Source organism: Sesamum indicum, linkage group LG8 (genome assembly GCF_026168435.1).
Source record: "Sesamum indicum cultivar Baizhima isolate 11 linkage group LG8, ASM2616843v1, whole genome shotgun sequence".
In the NCBI taxonomy this organism is placed as follows: domain Eukaryota; kingdom Viridiplantae; phylum Streptophyta; class Magnoliopsida; order Lamiales; family Pedaliaceae; genus Sesamum; species Sesamum indicum.
Genome location: NC_142664.1, coordinates 108,165 through 126,545, shown reverse-complemented (window position 1 = coordinate 126,545; position 18,381 = coordinate 108,165). Strand labels below are relative to the sequence as shown.

Sequence of the window (18,381 nt, the reverse complement as noted above, 5' to 3'; positions counted from 1 at the left end):
TCTCTTTTATTTTATTTTACTACCGGAATTAATGGAATTCCACTTTCTAATGTGTTCTTCCATTAATATGTCCGGCTAAATTCCTTATTTCCTGGTTAAGGTATGGTGATTGCTTGATTTCCATTATATTGTGAGATCTAATCTGCGTTCTACACTTGTCAAGCAAATATTCATGTTATTCTCTGTGCTTTAATTACAAACGTCTGATTTATGAATGATTCAGCCGGTTGTTCATTATCAAGAAGGTTTGCTTAGCTAATTGGACTTTATAAATCCGTGTAATTGTTTATTTAGTTCAATGCTTAGTAGCAACGTAGCATAATTGGTTATGTCACAGTATTTAGTTATGTTATGAGGAATGCATGATTTAGTTTAAACGAATTGTCCTCGTAGGAGTTTGTTGATTAGAATCAGGCCTTTCTAACTCTTAATGCTGTTAATAGATTAAATCTTGTGGACATTCCCAAGGTTGTCTGTTAATTAGAGATCTAGCCAACGGTCGTACCTTGGCTAACGAAAAGGTAAGGAAAGGTGAGGTTGTTAGGTCGTACCAACGATCATAACTGGTTTATTTGTCCATACATGTGTTATTCTTGCATCAATGATCAACTTACAAGAATCAAGTATAATCCTAGCCTTAACCGGAAAATCTCCCTCATATATCTCCACCAGGTATTTTTAATTATTTATTTAGTTTTTGATTATTTCTTTTTACCATCAAATCTCCCCCCATTATTTTCTATTTCTCTTAAAGAAATCAACTTAAAGCCAATCCCTGTGGATTCGACCCTACTCCCACTTTCACAAGTGTTGTAAGAATTATTTTTGGTGACTTCGACACTCATCAGATATTTTTTGTTTTTGCGGTGTCTTGACAAAATATTTGTTTTTTATTTGAGAGGGCCGAGGGAATCTGTTTGCTAACTCTGCGATAAGTCGGTCATGAATGGGCTGGAGAAGCGCTGATGTATGTAACAGGTGTGAGGCTCTAACTGCCTTTTCTGACGTGACGGTAGTGTATTGAACAATTGGGATAGCGACGTGCTGAAACAGACACAGCATGTTTATGAATTTGACGAGTTGTTATAATTTTATAGTTTTTAGTAGCAACAGCAGTAGTAGTTGGCTAGGCCTGCGAGAGGAAAAGAGAAAGCTTTATGAATAAGGCGGAGTTGAGTGACTAGTGAGCCAATGAAAATGCCTGGAAACTGCGCTTAAAGAGGGGTTTTTTTAAATTCGCGTGGTTCAGACAAGCAATTTAGCTACTGGCCCAAATGTGAGCCTGACGAGAAGCAACAAACCACGATTCACTGACTTAGGGATCACATTACAATTTGTAACGAATAAGTGCCATTTTCATTTCCCTAAGATCCAAGACTCACAGTCCAAGTGCATACCCCGTGAATCCATACTTACAAAACGACCCAAATAAGTACAGTTAGAGCCCAATTTTCTGTACACCATACACTCAAATATATAGCATGTACGCATTTTCTTCGCCATATAAATGCCAAGAAAAGCAACTCCATATTAATTGGGGGACCAAAAAAGATTAATAAGATCAAATTTAAAAACGAGAAAAAAGCTTTTTCCAGGTACTACGACAGAGTAAATGAAAGAACAAAATTATTTACTATTGATATAATAAAAGTAAATTCAAGAAAGCTGAACAACAAAGACTTTCTCCTGCTGTAGGTTTTCTCAAGTCAATATGATTGCTCCAAACAAGAACATTATACAATAAATAAAATCAACTCAACTTGGAAGGATCAATCACTACAGTGTTGAGCATGCTACTCTTCCTCTAATTTTCTAGAATGGGGGCAATTCAAGTAAATCACCATCCAATAATTAAACTATGAACTACAGGCACCATTACACAAACTTTTCCATGTTTAAAAAATTCCTGTTTGTTATGGAAAACACCAGAGGACAGTACAAAGTGAATAAGAACAAGGCTGGTTTTACCACAGAGTGAATTTTTAGCTTGCCCAATGCATTTTCCAGCCCCTCCTGCACATTTCATAAGTTCAATAATTGCTATAAGGCTGATGAAGGTATACGGCAGTCTTCAGAAGTGCTTTACCATAACCAGAAAAGATAATGATATCAGTACACCTGTTTCACCTTATCAATGTCTATTTTGTATGTAGTGACATGGGGATATTTCAGACTCAGCTGCCTGATTTCAGGGGATAACACTACCTGTAAAAATTTCAAATCATGAATAGATCACAAACAAGTTTGAGTTAAGAACCAGATTGTACTGTGATGGAAGTAAGAAGTTTTAATAACTTACAGCGACTACACCAATCAAAGTTTCTACCTTTTCCAGGAAATTAGCAGCGAGTAAGGAAGCCCAAGAACCGGTACTCCAGAAATAAAACTAATAATATTTTTGAAGGGCACTCTGGAGTTACAAGTCATACCCGAAGAAAAGTTTCACACATCAACTCAGAAGAATAATTCGACCCAACACTTGTTAATTACTGCTAGAATTTTCTTTGGTTTACAGATCTCTCGAACAACTTTCTCCCAAGTGGATACTTTCGGGTGCAAAAAACTTTGAAGCATCACTTCTATAATTTTGGATGCTCCAACTATTCTTTGTTGTTTGTATAGCCTTAGTACTAGCTCATCTAGAAACTCTCTACCATCTTGCGGTGGATCAACCTTCTCCTTTAAAGTTTTCAAGAATATTTTGCATGTAACTGAGTCAGGATTGCAGCCTAGATCTAACATGCTATTTAAAAGATCAATAGCATGGGAAATCCTATTCTGTCTGCACAGAGCATTAATAAGTATATTGAAGGTGATTGCGTCAGGTCTGGAGTTGTACGCTTTACATAGCATCTCATTAAATAAGTGCAAACCCTGTTCTATTGACCCAGCATTGCACAGACCATGGATCATGGAACTATAAGCTACAGTGTCAGGTGTCAATCCTTTAGCCAGCACATGCTTCCATATCATCAGAGCATCTTTCAACTTCCCATCCTTACACAAGCCATGAATAAGTACACTGTAACAAACCTCATTATCCTTGCAATCCTTCTCAGACATCTCTTTCCATAAAAGAATTGCCTTATCACTCTTTCCCACCTGAAAGAAACCCCTGATCAGGGAGCTGTAAGTGAAAGCATTTGCCTTGTAGCCTACATTAATCATCTGAAAAAGAAACTCTTCAGCTTCATAAGGCTTTCCGTCTCGACATAAACCATCTATAAGAGCACTATAAACAACTGTATTGGGCTCGCATCCCTTCTCTATCATCTTGCCCCACAATTTTAATGCATCTTCAGATTTTCCTTCTCTAAACAATCCACTAATAAGCACTGAATAACTGTACTCATTTGCTCTATAGCCCCTTTCCTCCATTGCCATTAACACATGCACACCATCAACAGCTCTTCCCTGCTTAACCAGCCCACTTATAATGGTTCCATAAGTAACATCATTTGGAATAAGTTTATTTGACAACATCCGGGATAAAAGACTCACTGCCTTGTCCAGCTTTCCTTTGAGACACAACCCATGTATGAGTGTGTTGTAAGTAACCTCATTTGGAGTGCAGCCCTTCAACCCCATATTGTCGAGTAGCTTTGCAGCTCTGGCTAAGTCCCCCTTCTTGCAAAGCCCATTAATCAACACATTAAATGTTGCTGGAGTTGGAGAACACCCTTCTATTTGCATCTCATCCAACAAAGCCACAGCATCTTCAATCCTATTGTCTTTACACAGGCCATCCATCAATGTGCAATAAGTGAATACATCAGGGTCACACTTTAGAATAGGCATTTCCCTGAATAAGTCTACAGCCCTACTCACCCATCCGGACTTGCATAGCGCTTTGATCATTAAATTAAATGTCAAGACATTTGGGGAAATATTCTTCTGCTTCTTGACAACATAATCATAGAACTCCAAAGCATGACGGTACAAACCTTGTTGAATAATCACATTAAGGACAGAGTTAAAAGATTTAACAGTTTGTTTACACTGAAACTCATCTACCATTCTATCAAATAACTCAATAGCTTTAAGAGGCAAATTCGCTTTCCCACAAGCTCTGAAGATTAATATGAAATTCTTTTCAAGAAAAGCTCTTTTATCACGCTTCATCTGTTCAAGGACCATCTCCAAGGACCTGAAATCGCCATATTTTGCATGGTATTCAATAAGAGAGTAGAATGTGGAGTCACCCCGTCTGTAAGAGCCCAACTTCCTGGAATCTCTGAATATTGTATCAGAAATTGGAGGACCCTCAAAATTAGAGCGCGATTCTTGAGAACAGGTACCATTCCTATGCCGAAGCTGGGGCTCAGGACTTTCATTCAAATGCTGAGCAGTAGGAGAGGGCTTTGCAGAGAAGAGTTGACAGTGAGACTTACTAGGTATAAAGAAGAGCCTGAGAGTTGAGCACTTTTCCTTAGATGTGGAGATGGGCATTCCTCTAATTACGGGTTTCACTGACAAAAACCGAGCTCTCGCGGAATCTACTCCAGAACCACATTTTTTTGTAGCAGAAATTCAATTAGGTTTAGATAGGATGGTTTGGAGAGAAAGGACCGAAAACGCACTGTGGGGAAGAAAGAACCATGTTTTGAGCTGGGAAAGTGACGTGGCTTGGTCCTAATCATCCCAAAACCTGAAATCGTATAACTTGGGCCGTTTTCGAGAGCATCACGCTAACGGAACCCAAAATCTGCCCACTTCGTTAAGAGCACTCACAGTAAGAATTAGCTAGCAACCGTGCGAAGGTATACGAGTATTGTTGTATTAACAAAAAATAAATAATAAAACTATGAATAGTTCCATTTACGTTTAATAATTTACAAATAATCTAAAATAAAATCTAAAGTAATTAATACTTATAAAAGTTCAAAAATATATGGTATATTGAAATAAATTTATATTATTTGACTAAGTAAATTTATCTAAAAAATTGAGTGAACCTTTGGAGGAAGATAATCAATGGTACACTCATCTAATGTAAATAAAAAATAGAAAATAATTTTGATGTGTGCGATTTTAGCGGGGGTTCAAATTTTTTGGATCTTGATGTAGGATTTGGGTTGATTGAGTGAAAGCTCTTGAGAAAGAGAACCTGCAAAATAACACGTTAGCGTTATGATGCTTAAGTTAGTCCCGAATTTAAGAATGAATAAATATAGAAATAAATTATGACGAAAAATTATGATAAAAATAAGAATTTTGTATGCAAGAGCACGAATTGTAGAGTGATAAAGTAAAGTTAGGGAATTTTTGGATTGTAGAAGGGGGAATCCGTTGAGGGGTGCCCCCATATTTTAGAGGAGGAGTCCCTCTATAACAAGAGTCCTAGGCTCTGCGTATGGCGAGGAAGGCGGGATAAGGTTGCACTTTATCTGCTTTTTGAGTAGCAAGTCTTCGGATGAGGGAGGACTATTTCCTTGTGAAGATTCCTGCCTCGCAGGGAGTCCTCTTGGGGTGAGGAATCTAGGTTTTTTAGGGCACCTTCCTTCTCTTGGGTTGGACTTGGAAGGAAACAACAGGCTTTCGTACTGGACCTCCTTCTTGGGCCAAGATTGATGAGGTGGGCTTCATCCTTGAACAAACTCTGGTGTGGGGGGGCCTTCTTCTTGGGCTGAGCCTACTGGGTCTCCCTCTTGGGCTGAACCATGCTGCAGGGTGCTTCCTTCTTGCGCTAAACCCAGCGCCCTTGGGCGGGCTACCTCTCCTCTGGACTGGTGGGCCTGACTTGGGTTTAACACTTCGTCTTGGACCATACCCATCAAATTTAAATATTATTAGATATCAAAATGAGATTTATATTATATTACCAACTAGTTAATTATTTTACATAACGATAACAATATAGATATATATATATATCTAAATTTAATTAAAAATAAAAAATATTCCTGATGCGTGTGATTTTAGCACATGTTTAAAGTCCTTGGATTTTGATGTTGAATTTGAGCTAATTGAGTGAAAGTACTTGAGAAAAAGGACCTGCAAAACAACACATTAGCACTCTGATATTTAAGTTAATCTCGAATTTAAGAATAAATAAATATAAATATAAATATAATATAATGAGAAATTATGATAGAAATAAGGATTGCGTAAGTTAAAACACGAGTTGAAAGTGAGAGAGAGCTCAAGAGAGTTTCCAGATTGTTGAAGGGGGGCCTGTTGAGGGGTGCCACCCATATTTATAGAGGAACCCTTCTTCAAAGGGACTCTGGAGAGAACTGTGTATCCGAGAAAAAAGGTGGGATCCCGGTGGATAAAGTTGCACGTTATCCCCTTTTTGAGCAGCACGTCTTCAGATGAGGAAGGAATCCCTCTTCGTGAAGACTCTTGTCTTGCAAGAAGTCCTCTTACGCTTAAGAGTCCAATTTCTTGAAAGCACATTCCTTTTTTAGGGCTGGCATCAAAAGGGTGCAACAGGCCTTCGTACTGGGCCTCCTTCTTGGGCCAAGCTTGATGAGGCAGACTTCTTTCTTGGATAGATTCTGGGGTGGTAGGCTCCTTCTTGGTTGAGCCTAGTGGGCTTCTCTCTTGGGTCGAACCTGCTACTACAGAATCTTCCTTCTTAGGCTAAGTCCAGCACCCTTGGGCGGGCTAATTCCCTTATGGGCTGGCGGGCCTGATTTGGGCTTAGCGTTTCTTCTTGGGCCAATTGATTTTGATTCATACCCATCATTCAGTCTCTCCCACTCTAAGGAAGAAGGATGTCTCTTAGCTCCTTAGAGTAGAGTCCTTGTATCATCAGAAGAAGGAACCCATCTTCATTAGCCTGGCGTCTTAAGGAAGGAGAGTGCTTCCTACCTCTTAGAGTCCCTGTAATCTGAGAAGGAGGGATCTGTCTTCGCTAACCTGGTGCCTTCCTTTCTCTTAGCATGTTGCAGACTCTTGGAAAAAGTGTATCCTCAGCCTTTTATCAGGCCGGTTTGATGGCTGTAATTATAGCAGGCGAGGTGCGTTCCTTTGGTAACTGCAACAATCACGTTTGGTGACTTCTCTCCCACACGCGTGGTAACCACCCTCACTCTAGCAGTTACCAGGGAACGTGGGTTAAAAACTCCTCCATCAACAACTTTTGGTTTCCTGCTCCTTCTTTCAAAAAGTTTTCTTTGAGGCACTAGGATCTCCCTCCATTATTCATTCCTTAGAGTTTCGTCGTTTCTTCAAGAATGTCTACTTCCAACAAGTCTCTATGCTTCCTTAAAGAGACTTTCTTGAGCAATGATCCCTCTGAGGCGACTTTCAAGAGGGCAAACTCTGTTCTGCCTCGTTTTGGAAGGGGCCAGAGGAGGAGCCTGAGGCAGACCACCACTGTTGCCCGTTGTTTAATAGATGAGGACACAAATGAGAAAGAGGGGGAAGCAAAGGTGAGGGTTCTTTCCCTAAGGAGGAGAGGATAAGGTCCCCGCCTGGGGAGGCATGGACGCTTGAGTGTTCTTCTAAGGATAAGACATCTGGGCCTCCTTCAGGAGAGGAAGAAGGAACAATCCTTGAAGGAGAGGAAGAGAGGGTTCCTCAGTTACCAACAGACTGGGGGCCTTCCACTCTACGAACCTCCTCCATAGGCCAACTTCTTCAAGAGTGCTATGTTCCTCCTACTTTTGTTATATATACCCCTTTTTCCGATGAGTCACCCTTTTCATCCTCCTCCTAACTGTTTATATTTTTTCACTGCATAACTACGACCGGTTCTACATTTTCCTATCCCTCTGTTTTATTCTAAGTTTGCAAAGATTTTTCAAGTCCCTCTAAATCAGTTAACTCCAAATTCTTTCAAGATTTTGACTGGATTTTTTATAGTTCTTCGTTTCCATGGACATCCTGTAACTGCTCATCTTTTTGCTAATGTTATCGCCTCATAAAGGCTTAAAAAGGGTTCTTTTGTTTCGTCTCCCGATAGGAGTTATCCATCTTGCATCCCCCACATCCTCCTAAACACCGGAAGAATAGTTATTTTTTCATTCTCCCCCCTCATGCTTGGTCTTTCCCAAAACAATGGATCTGCGAGACTCTTCCCCTGCGTATGCAGGACCAAGGACAACAATATTGTCCTCCTTATTCAAAAAATTGAATGCGTCCCCTTATGACTGTCAGTCCTTAATTGATGAGAGGTTGTTGGGGCACTTCAGGTTGGCCCCTAAAATGGAGCCCCCTTGGGGGATTCCTTAGGTATTTTATTTTTTTTAGTTCTTGTGTCATTGCATTTCATTCTTTATGCTTTCTTGAAGTGTTGATCCTCTTTGTTTGTGTGTAGAGAACATAATGTTCAACAATCTTATGAAGGATCACGTAATGGGGGGTTGCACTGGTGGGATCCCAACTCCAAAGTCTTTCAAAGGGGCTCCTGCTTCTAGTGATTCAAGAGGCAAACGACCTTCCTCCTTCTCTCCTGGTCTAGTAGCTGGGAGTTCCTCCAAGAAACCTCACACAGGCTCTATGGGGGCCCTCCTTCCCACATTTCCTCCATGTCTCCTCTAGTTCCTCCTTCAAAGGAAGAACATAGATACCCCTCCTAGATCTTTCTGCGCGTCCTCTGTTTGCCTCCACAGCCACCACCTGCTCGATTAGGATAAGGAGAATGTCTCCTTGGTTGTGGATTTTAGGAAATAGGTCTTATCTCCTGGGGACAAACAACTCTTGTCTCCTCTTTCAAAGGAAGAACTGGAAAGGATGAGAGCTCTCTACATCTTTAAGGTACCCTCCCTTTTGTATTCTATTTTCTTCCTTGTGTACATTCTTCTGATAGTTCTTGCTTTTTGTAGGTCGCCTTTATCTATGAGGAACTCTCTTCTAGGCCTCATGGGGTTCATCCTATCCCACCAAACAATGTTCAAAAGCGAAAGTTGGAGGATAGGATAGAGTGCCTGGGAAGTGAGAATGCTAAATTAAGGGAACCAAGTAGGAGATGTCGAGCCGCTATTAGCAATTGGAGAAAGAGGTAAGGAAACTGCAGAAGGATGTAGCTAGCCACGAGAGCGCACTGAAGAAGGAGGTGGAGAAAGTAGTGATGTACTTCCCCCATTCTGAGGATGGAAAAAATTATCTGAAGGCCTATTAGGAAAGCCGCCTGAAGGACTTCAAGAGGTATGTAGAAAATCAGTAGGAAGTGGCCAAGATAGCAGGACCCTTCTTTAAGCATGACTTCACAACCTGCAAAGAGCAATTCCAGGCTCAAGGGTACCACCCTGCAAGAGAGGAGCCTTCCTTCCTTAATCTTGTCGCAGTTTTATACAATTCGCCCAATCCCTTTGCCGAACCCTTCATCCCATTTGAGGGAGTCCTCCCCCAAAACTTAGGTTGGTTTATTTCTTGGCCTTCTGTTCATACTTCTTTCTAACTTCGTGCTGATCTTTGCAGAATTTTTGTAGAAAGAAATTTGGATAACTTATTGGGGGAGGTCAAGGTAGAAATAAGGAATCCCCAAGACGAAGCAGCAATTGATACCACAACGGGGCATCTCTAGGGAGGAGGCACCTCAAATGATAAGGAAGAAGGACCTCATTATCATCTGGCCACTAATGCATCTCCTCCTACAACTATAGCGCCTACTGTTGATGCTCCTCTTGAGAAAGACACAGAAGACCCCTCTTGTGGGGAAAAACCCGAAGATGTAATGTGATTGACTTTTAAACCAGTTTGATGGAATAATCTTTACTTTCCTTGCTTTACTTATTTTTCCCCATCTGAAATAGGGATGAGACGATTTTAATTTTCTACTTTGTTTGGATATTGCTTCCTTGGTTTGCCCCTGGCAATAGTTTTAGGCCAGGGGCTTGAAATGCGATATTGCTAATCATTCCTTCCATACTTGATGCTTATATTTTAGAATAATGCTATTCTCTTAATATGCTAGAATCCTTAGGTCTTGTTATGATAAAAGGTTCCCTTTAGATTTCTGATGGAGGCACTCTCATACTTTCTTGACAAGGACGTTCCTTACATTTTTCCTTGAAAGACGCCTCCATGAAGAAATTCCCGTCCAGGAGTCCTTATGAGAAGGCGCTGTCCTTCACTTCTTGTGTGGCGGAAGGTACTTCTAAGGTCACAGTGTTGAACCTTTACAGATACTCCCTCAACGGCTCATTATCCTTTTTGCGTATGGCAAAAAAACTAAGCTCCATCTTCTGAAGCTTCTGGCTACTGGCCAATTGATGCAGAAAGAGGGATCTAAACTCCTGGAAGCTTTCTATTGCTCCGGCGGGTAACTGGTTAAACTATTATTGCGTGGCCTTGGTGAAAGTGGTGAGGAAAGCTCGACACTTGATCCCGTCAGCGTATTTGTGCAAAAAGGCTACATTCTCAAAACACGAGAGGTGTTCTTGAGGGTCAATCGACTTAACAATAGCAGGGAGCTCATCCGCCATCACTACGTCTGCGAATGGGATACCCTACTGTTCCTCTCCTGGGACTCTTGCTATCTGGTGTTGCACGTGTTGGAGGTCTTTTTGAAGGCACTCCAGTTGAGCTAGCCATTGTTGAGGAAACTCTTTGGGAGCTGATGGAGGGAGCCTTTGCATCACCGTTAGCGGGCCCTGGTTACAGCGATGTCTCCTTCTGGTGGACTTCCTTCTATCCCTCCTTGAGGGATGCCTGCTTCTACCACAAGGACTGAGCGGGCAGGTACCAGTATTGCCATCTGTTCCCAAATGGTTGCTGCAATCACCTATTGGATTGCACCCAGCAAGACTAGGAAAAGTTCACCTGATGTGGTGTTCAAGGAGGTGCTTCGCTTGGAGGGTCAACCAATGGATCCATCACCCTGGGGGCAAAGCTGGGGTGGATCCTCCTACCGGTGCTAGAGAGGTTCTTGCAACAACCTGCAAATAACAATTTATTTAATTGTAATGATATAATGTTCTTTTTAGTTATTTTACTAATAAAAAACTTTATTATACCAAACCACCTAACATCCTGTAAGATGTTTTATCCAAACACTTTAAAAATTTATTTTTAAAATAAGATCCAACATCTTAGTATCATTTTCTTTTTAGTCATTTTACTAGTATAAGATCTTATTATGCCAAATAACCTAATATCTTATAAGATATTGCATCTAAATACTTTAAAATTTATTTTTAAATTAGATACAATATTTTATAAATTTCTAAAATATTTTATAATATGTAAGAGCTTATAAATCAGCCAAAACAGCCTCTTACTCTAGGCCGAGACTTCTTCACCTTTGTCCATAAGTCAGTGTTAAGCGCCAACAGACATTGTCCACTGTGAAGAACTAGAATTAAATATATTAAAAATATATCCAATAATGGAGAGAGGGAAGCTGGTGGTGGAGAGGGTAGAAGGCAGGTCAACGCTGACCCGCTGTTTCTCAAAGTACCCCTTCAAATTCATCGTCCCCAATAAGGTATTCTTGATTATTATTCAACACAAATCAAATCTTGTGCTATCTTCGACGTGGATTTCACTTTTGTCAGGCGGGATCCTCCAAAGCCGATGCTGTGTGGATTTACACCATCACTTACGGTGGAGGCGTTGTCTCTGTATGTTTGATTACTTTTTAGTGTTCCTGGGCACATGTATACATTTTACGTATTCATTGGCGTGTGAAAACGTAGGGGGATTCGATGGCTTGTGATGTTACGGTCGGGGATGGCGCTACTGCTGTTTTGACCACTCAATCTTCTACAAAGGTTCACTATTTTTCTCTCTTCAGTTCACTTCTCTTGCTCTTCGTGGGTTATAGTTTCAATTTGGGAAAAATATGTTTATCTGATACCTTTATGCTTTTATAATCCAGTTTGCTGAAATATTTATTTGGAAGTTTCTACGCAGGTTTACAAGTCTGTAGGATCAAAATGTTCTCAACAGAAAATGGAAGTAATGACGCTCTCTCAAATTTGCAGTTCGTTGAAACACATTTAACATTTTCCCCTATTATGATACTTGTGTGATGTACAAGCTATTTGAATTTTCGTCAATTGTTTGTCTCTAAGCTGTCAATTTTCGATTTACTTTTGGCGTCGGGGGTTGAGGGCACTTATAATGGTAAGCTCATTATATTTGAATACGATTTAGGGAAATTGGTGCCCTGCTGCTGGTACTGGTGGTTACATTTTACAACACAACTTCAGAGCTTCTTGGAGAAAATATAATGGTGGCCTTGGAAAGACCTAAAACATACTCTCGCATTTTTCTTCATCCTATGTTTGAATCGCCTTGAAAAATCGTTTAATGGTGACTAATCTATTCCATGCAATAGGCTAGCATCGGAAAAGGCGCACTTTTGGTCGTTATTCCAGATCCAGTAACTTGTTTTTCCACTGCAAAGTATTCTCAAATACAAAACTTCAAAGTCGTACCTGAATCAAGCTTGCTTCTTGTTGACTGGATAACCAGCGGCCGCCATGAAAGAGGCGAAAAGTGGGCTTTTTCTCATTATAAGAGCACAAACCATATTCTTTTACAAGGCAATGAGACTTTATTTCTTGACACGGTACTGGTTCTTTTGTGTGTCTGTACCATTATACTTTGGTTTAACAAAGTTTTACTGCTTTAGAAGGGAATTTATATGTTAAATCATGACAACACTGAGCTTGATGATCTGGCAACTGCTCTATGGACTTGCATAGATTTTACGCAATCATTTAAGACTGGCAAAATATATATCCCTCCATTATTTTTTCCTTTTTCTGCCGCTTCTTATTCATCTCAACTTTTTGTTGGAGTTTCATGTAACTATTGATCTGCCAATTTGCACTACTTCTTGACCCAGCAGAAGATTTGCTTAGCTACACTGGCTAGAACATGATAGTATAATTGATTCGAAGTGAGCCTCATGAATCTGGTCCTTCTAGATATAATTCCCTTGTTTCCTGAATTGTTCTAATTTTGTTGCAGACGTCATTAGAGCATGGAAGACATGGCGGTATTTCTGAGCGACTGCAAGACTACCAAGTAATAGCCATGATAGTTCTTTTGGGGTAGGAACAAAATTATTGTCTTGTTGTAATTTGATTTTTCCTGGTATCATAATGTTTTCTGTTTCTTTTTAAAATAAGAATAAGATGAGTTTTGGTTATCAGACCTTACCTTAGGCTCAAATTTACATGGTTTTAGGCCAAAGTTGAAGCTTATTCAGAGTCAAATCCAGGAGGATGTGAAGAAATTAATGTCTCAGCAACTCCGCCTTCCTTCAGTTAGCGCAGGATGTTCCTCAGAATCTGGCAGTAGTTATCGGTTGCCCAAACCAAGTTTCCTTGCTTCTTGTAGTACGTTTGGCCCAAAAGTGAGTATTCTTGCCTATGCTTAATTGGAAACTTTTGAAGCAAATATTGAGCTTCGTGAAAAATCATTATGTGATAAAGTATGTTTTCCAAGGATCAGTTATCCCTCAAACTTCCCCTATTTCCATTTGACCTTTATCATGTTCAGGGCGCAGGAGTTGTCATTAGAGTTGCATCCATGACCACTGAATCCGTCTACAATTTCCTGCAAGATCAATTGGCTAGCCTAGAAGCGTTGCTTGGAGCTGCGCCATATCTTTAGACAAAATCGGAAGATTGGGTTCAGAGCCCTCAGGAAAATGCTCTATTACTTGTATGCTTCATTGCAGATGAGCCAAAGATTGAAATTTCAACCGCCCCTATGTCCAAAACAAACAAAAAGAGAGCTGTAAATTACCGAAAGAAAATAAAACCAAAACATTGCTGTAGGATGACACGCAATGTCGTTCTGCTTTTGCTTTCTTATCCTTTATTTTGCTGCTTCTGCATCTTATCTCTATTTGGCAAATTCGTTGATTTTTAGCGACGGGTTTCGGCTTTAAAACAAAATTCAAATAACTACTATATTTTAAGTTTTGAAATTCATTTAGTCAAATATTCGGAATGTAAAAGAAATATTCTCAACAATCTTTAAATAATAATTTGAAATAAGCACGACACTATAAATAAAATATTCATCCTTCATTCAGTTATATATGCATCAATGATAGGCTTAAGTCTTAACACAAGCACTTCAGTAAGTACCAACTACCAAGTGCCTTTCGGTTCACAAGCACCGTGAAATCATGGAATATTACATTTTCCCTAGGCTAAGACTAACTGAAGGTGTTCTAATTTGCAGAGCAACATCGGAAAAGCATCACAAGAGCCGAGGCGGTCTATACTGTATGCTAAACCAGCTTAAACTTATTACATCAAACGATAATGACAGCCGAGGGAATCACAAAGGAGTTAAGCAGCAGCATCAGCGGCAGATGACACCATTTTGAGGACGAACACAGGATCTCCCACTTTGATGATCTTTGTGTTTCCCTGAGTAATGGAGTCGATACAGACCATGTTCTGTCCAAAATATACCTGAAGAAATCATAAAGTTCATGCACACAATCTAATTCTTAATTGACAACTAATGGAGAAATGAGAACTTCTACTCCTATATTTACCCTCCCTTGCTGCTGTTTCATGTTCGGGCGCAAGACTTTATCTGAACGGAAGCTCATCAGAGTCTCGGTAAGATCAGAGCAAGCTACCGCAGTTTCTTGATTAATTGTGGGTACCTGTTACATGAGGATTTCTAGAAGTGTTGTGGGGGTATTTCTAACTGTTGAGGGAATGAGCTTTTACCTTACATCGAGAGCATAATTTGACACCTTGGAACCTTAACTTACTTATCCAGATCTCTGTCCACAAATCTTCCATGAATGGTTCACATCCATCCACCACGATACTGCAGGAAAGAGCAACTTTTATATGCTTTCACTTGACAACAATTAGTTTGAAATGAGTATTGCAAATAGAGAACGGAGAAAATAAGTGGAGGTAAATGCTTTATTAGGTGAAGTATTTTATGATATAAGATCTAGAAAAGAGAGCTCAAAAAATCAACAATTTTTGGGTCTGGAAATCCGTCAAATATTGAAAATCAGTATCTTGGACGTTGATGCATATTCACAGGAAACATGCACACCAAACCCCATGTAACATAGCCTAAAAGATTCTTATGAGTACTATAGTTAAATTTTGACGCTTCCTTTACACATCTGAGCACACAGTTTATATGCTTTGCTCCTTTTGGATAACATAATGGCACATGAACAGGCAAATACTTGGGTCTGAAACGGTTGATAGGTACAGGTTCCCTCAGAAGAGCATTTAAGGCATCCAATGATCCCTGCAAAAGAGTGCATAATACCATCAAAGTTTTCTGTCAAGAAATATAGCTGAACTTAATTGTCAAATTGGCAGACCTGAGACAGCAAGAGGAATGGGTACTGATCAGAAAACATAACTCTGTATCCACGAGCATAATTAGGGTCCACAGGCCGTACCTCTGATGCTGCGTGAAGGAAACAAAAAACAATCATGTGTTAACATTGCATCTGGGCTCCAAAAGATTATAATAGCTTCTTTCTAGCCATGAACTTGAGATGAAACATAATCTCTATCACTAAATTCTATTCTGGAATGCATCATACGCACAATGAGGAGGAAAAAGAAAAAAAATAAAGACTAGAAACAATTTTAACAGGAAGCCAGGCACGACTATGTTCGTCAACTAAAGCAGGACAAAGGGACCTATATGGAGATACATGTTAGCACTAAACAGTTATGAATAATACATCATATCTCAAGATAAAACAGTCGTATTGGAATTTGTTTTTAAAGATTACTTGTTATTTCATGGGATTCAGTTTTCTACCATCATTAAAACGAACTAGTCTACTGGGCTTCCCAAGATAATTAGAGAACCATTGAGCAGCAGCAGCTCCTTCATCCACTGCAGATCCAGACCATTCCCACACTGAGACGCCATCCACTGTTTCAGCTGATTTCATCATCGGAACCTTCAGAACATCCATACCAGGAGCCTTTATCACTGGAGAAGGGAAGCAAATTGTTAGGCTCAACAGCTTAAACATTCAAGAAAAATGTTTGTCGAATGTACTAAATCCTGCAATATTCTAAGGTTATATGGTAAAATGACAAAAGTTCATCTTGAGCAAGTTTACGAAAAGAAAATTCTCATTTCTAGGGGCAGAGCATAAGTAATCAAAGGAGAAACATTTGTCAATCTGAAAATAATCCTTTCGTCCTAAACTGATTATACGGTTAGACCACAGAAGAATCTTTATCACTTAGCTGCTCATCCTTGAACGAGGAGAATAATTAACCAATGAGAAACAGAAAGGAAGTTGCATGTAAAGTAGTATAATGTATATAAATTTAACTTAAAAAAAAAAAGTGGTCAAACCTAAGTATGAGTGCTTATTTGGTTCCCAGTCCTCAGAAAATGCTTCGTTTGGCAGTTCCACTCCAACTAGAGCAAGCTTCGGTTCATTTCTTTGAGTATATGCTCTGCCTTTAGAATTCACCACAAGCCATTGCCGATCCCACCGAAATCCTATATTTGTATGAAGAAAGGAAGGGATTCAGTCAATAGTTGCAGGCAAAAGATATACTTTGTGTTTAGGTTGGTGAAAATCTACTGTGAGAGGGAGATTTTCAAGCCAATTCACCAATCTGATTCTCTCACGAATTCCAGTTCTTTTTACATTATACAGAATAATCTAGAGTTTACATCTAAGTTAGGAATTTTAGAGAAGGGGGAGCCAGAAAGCTCTGAGTAAAAATAGTGCGAAGTTTAGCCAAAACTGTCTCTGTATGAGATATACAGATATTCTGCACTGCGGTTGGCCTTTGTATAGTGCCGCAGTGGTTGAAAATTCAGAAATTAAATGTAAAAAGTAATCCAGAAGCACGAAATAGACCCTGTACGAAGAGACTCCGATTAGTTAAAAAGCTGGAAGACGGCGAAGTTGAAGAGGGTAAAATTGATTGATACCAGTGGGAGAGATGGGCGCTTGAGGAATAGAAATTCCTCGGCATGATTTGATCGGATAGACCCATATTGCCTTCACCGTGGCTACAACACCTTTACCCTCCTCCGCCATCTCTCCTGATTTTCCCGCTCTCTTCCTCAACTTCGCTGTCAGCTGCTGTGTGTAACTATGAGGATAATATATGCGGGCAGCAAATGGGGGTAGTGGCAGCGTATATTAATAGGGAGGAGTCTGCTTCATAAATTAAATTTATTTTCTCTGATGCTCAAATCAAATAAAAGTACATTCATTGAACTGGGAATAAAAAGAAGGCAGGGGGAGGGGGAGGGAGGAGTCCGGTGACTTGGATATTTTCTTAACCTATGATCAGATTGCCGTTGAAATTTTTCCATCTTCTTTTTGAGTGTTGGAGAGCGACGGGGGAATAGATATAAATAAATTCAACATTTTGATTCATTGACGATGGGTGAGAACAAGAATCTCAGCGGACCCGGAAATAGGACCACCCCATGAAGAATATGCGTGTCCATCATGAGGCTATCTTGATTGTTATCATCTCCATTCCATCTTTTTCTTTTTAAAATTTATTATTCATATCATTCTAGTACCCAAATACTATATCATTCTAGTACCCGAATACTTATAAATAATCAAATTTTGTGCATAATTTTCGTCATTAATATCACTTCAATATTCAATTAATAGTTTCTGTTATTTTCTATTTTTTAAAATAAAAAATAATAAACATATTTTAAAATAAAAAATAATAAATATACTTGTGAAAAAATCACATAAATATCAATCAATATGTTTTATTTTTTTTATTTTAATCATTCTAGTTTTATTTTCCCAGTCAATTATCACTATAATTATATTTATATTATTTTTTACTACATTTATTTTTTTTATATTTATAAAAAATTCATTATTAAATAACTAAGATAATAGTCAAATAAGTCCAGTCAAGAAATGATTCTATTCATCGCCAAAGTTAGTTATTTGTACTTAATCAAGATATTAAAATTTGAATGCAAAAACTTAATTTAGATGCAAGCCCTTTAATTTTATGTTATAAATTTTCAAAAATTAAACTGAAAATTGAGTTTTTCTTTTGAGGTTGCAATAAATCCTGGGTTTTGGTCTTATTATACTTAATTACTAAACAATGAGTTATCTGGTAAATATTTATAAATAAAGTTAGTGAAAATTAATAGAAGAAAATATTATGATCATGTATAATAATCCAATATAAAATTTGGAAACTGGTTCAAATAAAGAAAAAATATATTGATAAATTTATTCAAATTTTTGTTTAGTATATTAATTATTTTCAATTGGGTATCCGATGTTAAAATGGTCCCTACATAAAAAGATAATAAAAAAAATAAATAAAAAGTATCAATTGTATATTAAAGTGATATTAATTATGAAATTTGAGTATCAATTAAGTTATTTATAATTACTCAAGTATCAAAGTGAAATGAATAATAAACTTCGAATATCAAAATTGATTTTATTTTATTCTTTTCTTTTTTACCTCGAAAACATTCTCTTTCGTGAGATAC

The 18,381-nt window shown here is 38.7% G+C and overlaps 3 protein-coding genes across 7 annotated transcripts; 1 reads left to right on the top strand and 2 right to left on the bottom strand.

The window, feature by feature from the left end:
- Window positions 1–1,666: 1,666 nt before the first annotated feature.
- On the bottom strand, window positions 1,667–4,704 carry LOC105167225 (uncharacterized). Of its 3 annotated transcripts, none has more exons than XM_011086849.3 (3): window positions 2,300–4,704; window positions 2,128–2,205; window positions 1,667–2,013 (listed from the first exon to the last, which is right to left on the bottom strand). In XM_011086849.3, the coding sequence occupies exon 1, from the start codon at window positions 4,447–4,449 to the stop codon at window positions 2,455–2,457; it is 1,995 nt and encodes a 664-aa protein (XP_011085151.1). In that variant the 5' UTR covers window positions 4,450–4,704; the 3' UTR covers window positions 1,667–2,013; window positions 2,128–2,205; window positions 2,300–2,454. The 3 variants fall into 3 exon arrangements, with proteins under 3 accessions (XP_011085151.1, XP_020552174.1, XP_011085150.1); XM_020696515.2 differs by having other exon boundaries at window positions 2,327–4,704; XM_011086848.3 differs by having other exon boundaries at window positions 1,667–2,205.
- A 6,481-nt stretch (window positions 4,705–11,185) lies between these two features.
- On the top strand, window positions 11,186–13,721 carry URED (urease accessory protein D). Of its 3 annotated transcripts, XM_011086846.3 has the most exons (8): window positions 11,187–11,377; window positions 11,448–11,513; window positions 11,589–11,663; window positions 11,806–11,850; window positions 12,233–12,466; window positions 12,871–12,953; window positions 13,090–13,258; window positions 13,405–13,721. In XM_011086846.3, the coding sequence occupies exons 1-8, from the start codon at window positions 11,279–11,281 to the stop codon at window positions 13,516–13,518; spliced, it is 885 nt and encodes a 294-aa protein (XP_011085148.1). In that variant the 5' UTR covers window positions 11,187–11,278; the 3' UTR covers window positions 13,519–13,721. The 3 variants fall into 3 exon arrangements, with proteins under 3 accessions (XP_011085149.1, XP_020551666.1, XP_011085148.1); XM_011086847.3 differs by lacking the exon at window positions 11,806–11,850 and having other exon boundaries at window positions 11,186–11,377; XM_020696007.2 differs by lacking the exon at window positions 12,233–12,466 and having other exon boundaries at window positions 11,186–11,377.
- Window positions 13,722–13,918: 197 nt separating this feature from the next.
- Window positions 13,919–17,279, bottom strand: LOC105167223 (Molybdenum cofactor sulfurase family protein). Its single transcript, XM_011086844.3, has 8 exons — window positions 16,819–17,279; window positions 16,228–16,377; window positions 15,676–15,852; window positions 15,224–15,312; window positions 15,083–15,147; window positions 14,601–14,703; window positions 14,420–14,533; window positions 13,919–14,333 (listed from the first exon to the last, which is right to left on the bottom strand). The coding sequence occupies exons 1-8, from the start codon at window positions 16,925–16,927 to the stop codon at window positions 14,208–14,210; spliced, it is 933 nt and encodes a 310-aa protein (XP_011085146.1). The 5' UTR covers window positions 16,928–17,279; the 3' UTR covers window positions 13,919–14,207.
- Between the last annotated feature and the right edge of the window lie 1,102 nt (window positions 17,280–18,381).